Below are 7500 nucleotides of genomic sequence, written 5' to 3'. Positions count from 1 at the left end.
TGTGTTGAAACGATTAATCTCCTTGCCATCGTTTAGATTCCACACCACAAGACATTTTGCATCGTCTGGATAATCACTTAACATCTCGTCGCCGCATATTGAACAGACAGAAAAACTGCACTTACTGGTAGGAAAAAGCGGCTTCAAGTCCCCATTAAAGCGGGAAAACGAATGGCTTAGCTCCCCTGGCAAGATGACATCCTTGCTGGGATGAAACACCACTGAACGGTAAAAACCTAACACGGATGACCTTTCAAAATCTGCTGGTTGGTATGCATCATCGGTATTGATGATTCTGAATACGCCAAATGAAGAATCATAGTATTTTGGTTTGACATAACGCTTCCATTCGAGGTTACCAGAAACAAGTGACCACAACTGAATGGATCCATCGCAGCATTCACACACCATGAATTCTAAGCTGGGGGACACATCGAAACAAGCCACCGGTGAAAAACAATCAAACACAGCTTGAACATCTCCTAGGGAGTAATTTTTTCTTAAGAACTCCATGTAAGGCCTATCGGTATACCTGGTCTCCAGAAGCTGGCGAGAGTCAGAAGATAGTTTACTACTTCCCTCATTCAAAAGAAATTGAAAGATAGTAAACGGATATGCCTCTAAGGTTTGGCGGTACTTCTTTAAAACAATCAATAATGACGAAAGTGTCTCTTGACACTCGGTAGATATCGTTTTCAAACCACCGTGTTTCATTGCACAAACGATATCTTCTGTGGCTGCTGATCTATTCACACAAATCTTTGCATACGAAAGCTCAGGACATAACACATAGCTTCCAATCACTTGTTCCATGCTGCAGGATCTCATGTCCTGGTCTAACTCTAGCATGTGCTGAACACCATGTTCCAAGGCATACCTTGAAGTGCCAGTGAAGGATTGCGACTTGCTAACACCTTTACTCTTTAACTCGTCAAATTCCTTAGAGCAAAGAGTAGAAAGGATCTTATGGCCTTCCATTTCCTCCACGCTGAAAATGTGCTGCTCGTAGCGTGACTTGTCTGTCAACCAGTCCTTGACTGATTTATGAAAGAAATGAATACGGTTATCGTGAACAGGAAGGAGTGATGACACAATGGCAATGGCTTTGCTCACCTTTCGCATAACACTCAAGGACGACGACTTCGTGCACAACAATTTAGGAACAAAACCCAACGGCAGTGGTTCCCTTGCAGCTGCAATTGCACTCAGAAAACAAAGAAATTGCTCTTCTGTTATGTACAGTTCCTTACACAAGTCTTGTTCCAACCGTTGGAAATACGACTGGTAAACAGACGAGATGCCCGACGGAAGGGTCTTCTCCAGTTGTTTCAAGGTAAGAACGTTTGGACACTTAGCCCTTATAAAATCTACCAAAAACTGGGCACACAGAAAAACTCCCTCTGACTTTTGCACGAGATCATCTAAGATATACTCGGGCCTTTCAACTTGTAATAAAACGCTTAGACTCTGTTCAAAGTAAAACCGAATGTCCTTCAAGTTGTTTCCATCTTTTGGCTCCAGTCGCAGTGGACGCAAATCTTTCAAGCTGTCCCAAATGTTAACTTCAGGTCGCATCGTCACAAAAAATCGAAGCCAAAGCGGCAGATCCTTAAACAAACTGGATATCACGTCAAGAAGCTCATTTCGCCCTTGGTATTGACTTTCATCTAAGGCATCTATTACCACAAGAGATGTAAAACCTGGATCTGCTACCGTGTTCAGAGGTTCTAAAAAAAGCAAATCAAAGAGATCTTTCACTTCCATGTTGTTGATCTCTACACCTAGATTTCCAGAGAACTGTTCCACAAGAGCTTTCTTGTACTCTGGAATACAGCATGAGAGGTGACAAGCTAAAGACTGCATCATCACCTTGGGATTCCTGTGGCGTGCTCTGTCATGGTGACAAAAATGGCTCCCCGCCAATCTACCAGCTTCTTGCATTCTTCTGCACATCTCAGCAGCGATGACAGATTTCCCCATCCCTGCATTTCCGCTGAGCACCAAGACACGATTTGGAGAGCTCTTATCATCCAACCAGCCGTTCATTTCAGCAAAGAAAGACTCACGGGTTCCTTCTAAGTATCTCTTTGTATAATCTCTGACATCACGTTGGGTGTCAAGCCTTGTAAGTTTCTTTCGGATTTTATCCTCCTGATCGGTGTCGTGTTGTGTCTCACGGATTTCAGTAACAATTTCATGTATGTCTTCAACAGTCTCTTGGATTGCTGACTGCTGGATTCGTACGTCCTCGACACTCTGTTGAACTTTGTTCTGAAGTTGACGAATGTCCTCTTCACTCTCCGCCCATTCCCGTAAGGCATCAAGATAATCCTCCTCCCCACACTGCTCTGCCTTTAATCGATCAATCTCTGGCTGACTTAAACCAAGAGACACTAAAACAGCACTTATTTCCTTCCACAGAGTATTGAATGTTGGTACATCCAAACCAGTTGTTGTAACATGCCCATACACTTGATTACGGAAAAATTTAATGCGAGCAAGGTTTGCCTCGTGAGAGGTGTCACTTGGGGCAGGTTTATGATGCCATCCTGTGTGGGGAGGGACAAGTCTACAAATGTTGGTCAGAAGGAGGAAAAGCAGAGTTATATCAAACGTGTTGGAATCCGGAGCGGCTCCACCACCAGGGAACAGCTTGTCCCACTGGTGGCCATTGAGAATTCTTCTTCGTAAAAGGTTGTTAAGAGTGGAATAACAGGCATTAAGATCAGCTGCTAAGTTTGCAGGAGGGTGATGAGTGTCAAAAACATTTCTCAGTACAGTTGTTCCACCATCAATAATAAGTCGACTGAGCTTAGCTCCATTTGTCTTCTCCTCTGAGCTGGCCAAGGGACCAGGCGTGGCCATTGTAATCCAAACTAACGATTTTTCACATTGTATCTGAATGGAGAAGAACAATAATATTACGGTAATCAATAATTATTGCCCAATTGGTTTCCATTGAGTCATCACCAGGGACTGATTAAATGAGTGATTAAAATTACCAGCAGCTGCTATCTTTAATTAAGGAGTGTAACTGCAGTGCGTACGATTCACCAAAACAAAAAGCTAAGAAATCAAGGATTTCCTTTGGCTAATACACCTTCTTCCAAAATGGCCGCTGATTTATGCGGATACAAATTGGCCCTTGTTGCCTCGTTCAAGATAAAATATTCTTTTGAATTTTAAGCTTAAGAACGAGGCATCCAGGGCTTATTTGAATAAAAACAATAAAATATTTAAATGGTGGCCATTTTGGAATAAGGTGTATACTTATAAAATAAACTGCCTTGATTTACAAGTGACTACAAAACTTCAAAGATGTATGCCAATGCAGAAAACCAATAGGGAATGACAAGGCACACAATCGAGTCATGCAGAATTTTTAACCCATTGGAACCTTATCCAGACATTTACATTGTGGGAAGGATGGAATATTGGCACAAGAATGAAAGATGTTGGGGGCTAGCAGGAAAAACAAGGTAAGACTGCTAAGAGGAAGCTTGCTCTTTTGTTCCCTCTACATCAACTTTTAAACAAGCTTTTTGTTACATTTTTCAAAATTTTCAAGCTTAGTGACTACATGAACTTAAAACAATTGTGTGCTTGAGGTTAACACAGTAAGTTCAGCTTAACTAACCTGCTTACCTATAAAATGGCATCACACTGTATAAACAAATCATGTAACACTTTGGCTTCCTGTTTCAAAGCTCCCTAAAATGCAGCTGAAATAGAAATCAGGAGCATCATGTTGCTGACTGATAAAAAACATGAACACAGAGTCTCACAATAATAATTAATATCTTAAAAATAGTTTAAAATTACCTTCCTAGAAAACTACTTCATAGCACATTATTATACACAAAAATGCAAGAGCCATTTATACAAATATATATAGAAATAGCTCAAGAATTACCTTAAATTATGTTAACATTAGACTTGACCAATCAAATTGTCAAAACTACAATTATCGGAAAAACCAAACACACACTTGCAAGACTACATGTATTCCTTCATTAGCTAATAAATTTATACAGGATTGCAAAAACTAATATTATCAAAAGTGAGAACTAAAAGACATTTTTTTTATTCGGCTGATGATCCCTTCGAAACATCCATCCATTCAGTAATGAAATTTCGTTTTGCAGCTTTGTTGCAAGATCTTGGAACAAACACATTAAATCCTTAGACTGCCTACTGGACCGTTGCAAATGTTTATCAGATCTATTGAACTGTTTCCTGGATTGGATGCATAGCTAAAGGAAATAATGCAAATATCCAGTACTTTATCAGTACAATTAAGGCTAATTAAGTTTATTTGATCTTACTATCCTGCAAGTATTGCAAAAACATATTAACTGTTTTTAGAACATAATTACAATCAACAGTATGTACTGTGTGTACAAGTTACGAACTTTCCTGATATACCACATGATGTCTCAGATGCTCCTGATTTTAGTTTTAACGATATATCTACTGAATTTGTACGTAAGGAGTTGTCTTCACTGCATTTAAGTAAATCCTCGGGACTTAAAGATATTCACACTCGTTTCCTGAAAGTTGATGTAGATGTTCTTGCCTCCCTGTTGACTTGTCTTTAACCACTCTTTGCATTCTTGTAAAATTCCTAATTAATAGAAATGTGCTACTACGAAAACCACCGATCTGTGGAATTGGCAGGAATTTACGTGTCTCTGTCCCACCCACTTTCACTTGTAAATAGTTCAAATTTTTTAGAGGCATTGGCAGAACTGAGCGCATGTGAACAGCTCTATAACTATGGAAAAGCTCTCGGAGAAGACTTGAGAATGAAGATTATACAAGACATTGTTGGAAAAGAGAGAGACTTCACTACAGGTTTCTTCCTTGGAATTTTATCTGCGATTAACAGAGAAAACAGAGCTAGATATTTTGAAAGCGTATTTTTTCATCGCTACGGTCGTTCCAGTACACCTTAAAGGCCCACCTTGAACAGGCAGGCTTTTCCACCATTTGTTTTTGTTATGGAAATTTGCATTGCTTATCGCAGCTCTATGATTGGATGAATTTCAGCTTTAGCTGGATTTTCATATGTGAAAATTGTTCCGCGGCACGCAATGCCTCTAGGTTAAAGGTGGGCCTTGAAGCCCGTGGGAAAGGAATTTCATCAGAATGTTTAATTAGAGTGGGCGGGGCAGTGGCTCAGTAATTTGGGCCTGTTCCACTGATCGGTGATTTTCGTAGTACAGTGACTCCTTTAGATAAATCATTGTCTGATCCTAGTAATTTAAGACCCATTTCTGTGCTTCCCATGGTAATGAAGATTTTTGAACAGGCAGCCCACAAGCAAGTTTATGGTCATCTTACTATTAACAACTTATTTTCACCATACCAATCTGGATTCAGACAAAGCCATTCCACTAGCTCTGCTCCTTTGGATGTTAGCAACTATATTATATTGAAGAATATTGACGAAGGCAATGTAATGGGTGCTGTGTTTTTAGACGTTAGCAAAGCTTTCGATTTGATCAACCACTCTTAACTTAAAACAAAGCTTGCTTAGGTTGGTATCGGAGGGCCTGCTTTGGACTGGTTTGCTAACTATCTACAGAATAGAATGCAGGTTGTCTCACTTAATGGTACTATACCTGGCCGTTTAGATCTTTCTCTGGGTGTGCCCCAGGGTTCTGTTTTAGGACCGCTTCTTTTTCCTATATTTGTTGATGATCTTTCCCTTAATGTCTATCAATGTAAACTGATTCTTTATGCCAACGATACTGCTCTTTTTTATGCTGGCAAGGATAGTCATTCTGTTCATTCTGCTCTTTGGAAACTTCCTTAAGAGTCAGTTATTACTGTCCGGGCAAGTACCGTAAATCCTCTATTAAGCCCGCCGGGGGCTTATTTTTTTCAAGCACTTTTGAGAGGGGGGGGGGGTTAAAAGAGAAGGGGGGCTTATTTAATTAATTTTAGCGAAATGCATCACCTGTAGCAAAAATACCGTGGTATGAGACAGAGTAGACTTACGCATTGTACAATTAAAGTCACTGGCAAACTAGAGCGCAAAATTGAGAAAGTTAAGCATATGAAGTCGGAGGTCATGCCGCCGAAGACCAAAAACAATATGAACTTCCAGCCTAAAAATCATAACTGATCAGTCCACGTTAATCGTTAATTTTTTTGTGAAGAATAAGGGATTGGGGGAGGGGGGGCTTATTAACTTTCCTCCTCTGAAAAGGGGGGGGGGGGCTTATTCGAGAGGGGGGCCTTAATAGAGGATTTACGGTACTTGAAATCACAGTTACTATGAAGTATCTTGGATTAACTTTTGATTCCTTACGGAATTGGCACAGCCACATAGACTGTCTTGCTTTGAAAGACTTCTTAGATTGCAAAAGCACAGTGCCCACCTTATACTCTGTTTGTATCTAGTGTTTTCACTCATATGATCAGTAATCTTGTTTTTCCATCAAAACAAAAGAAAACCTTTGCATGATAATTAAGGAAAATAGAGCTTAATTCCCAGAGAATTAGTTGGGTACACCAATATGGCCGCGGTGACATCATAGGAAAACACTCCATTGGCAGTTGCATGAATGCTTGTCTGTTTTTAAGTGCTTAAATGGCTATTTCCCTTCTTGTCTTAATTAAATAAATTTATCCATGACCATAATACTTGAAGACCTTGTGATATTCGTACCTTCTATTGTAGAGTTTTTTTTTAAAAGACTGAGGGCATGTCTCTAAGTCTAGAAATCTATACCTGAAAGGTTCAAGAACCTCTAAAATCAGTACGCGACGTAGAATGCTAGAACGGAAGAGGGCTTCTAAAATCTCTAAAAGTTCTAAAGTTCTAGAATATCTATGGTCCATGTTGCGAGTCTAAAATTTCTAAAGCTCTAGAATATGTAAGGTCTTTGAGGGGTTCTAAAATCTCTAAAGTTCTAGAATATCAAACGATCCCTTTGGGGCTTCTAAAATCTCTAAAAGTTCTAAAGTTCTAGAATATCCATGGTCCACGTTGTGAGTCTAGTTGTAGACGCTGTAGAATGCTAGAACGGAAGAGGGCTTCTAAAATCTCTAAAAGTTCTAAAGTTCTAGAATATCTATGGTCCATGTTGCGAGTCTAAAATTTCTAAAGCTCTAGAATATGTAAGGTCTTTGAGGGGTTCTAAAATCTCTTAAAGTTCTAGAATATCAAACGATCCCTTTGGGGCTTCTAAAATCTCTAAAAGTTCTAAAGTTCTAGAATATCCATGGTCCACGTTGTGAGTCTAAAAATTCTAAAGCTCTAGAATATGTAAGGTCTCTTGGGGGTTCTAAAATCTCTAAAGCTAATGTAAAGTGTATCATCATCATGCACGGACTGAATATAGTTGAAGTTTTGAGTTGAACATAACAGAGCATAAAGAATGTTTAGACTGAAATGTTTATATCGTGGTTGTTTGTATACTGAGTACAGTGTTAAATAAAGACCTTAAAGGGCATAAAGGTGCAGGTTTTGACATTAGAAACTTCTATAGC

The 7500-nt window shown here is 39.5% G+C and overlaps 2 protein-coding genes across 2 annotated transcripts in view; both read right to left on the bottom strand.

Moving 5' to 3' along the window:
• The window catches only part of LOC138040985 (testis-expressed protein 10-like), a 173694-nt gene that overhangs the window by 3344 nt on the left and 162850 nt on the right, over window positions 1-7500 (bottom strand). The window lies entirely within an intron of this gene.
• Window positions 1-7500, bottom strand: part of LOC138040940 (uncharacterized) — a 26325-nt gene that overhangs the window by 5931 nt on the left and 12894 nt on the right. Inside the window, exons 2-3 of the mRNA XM_068886678.1 lie at window positions 3646-3722; window positions 1-2898 (exon numbers count right to left, since the gene is read on the bottom strand). The exon at window positions 1-2898 is cut by the window's left edge and continues 1361 nt beyond it. Coding sequence (XP_068742779.1) covers window positions 1-2865 — 2865 coding nt within the window. The 5' untranslated portion in view covers window positions 2866-2898; window positions 3646-3722. The remainder of the gene's footprint in view (window positions 2899-3645; window positions 3723-7500) is intronic.

The sequence above is a fragment of the Montipora capricornis genome, chromosome 1, assembly GCF_036669925.1.
Source record: "Montipora capricornis isolate CH-2021 chromosome 1, ASM3666992v2, whole genome shotgun sequence".
Lineage (NCBI taxonomy): Eukaryota > Metazoa > Cnidaria > Anthozoa > Scleractinia > Acroporidae > Montipora > Montipora capricornis.
This window is presented reverse-complemented; position numbering and strand designations above follow the sequence as displayed.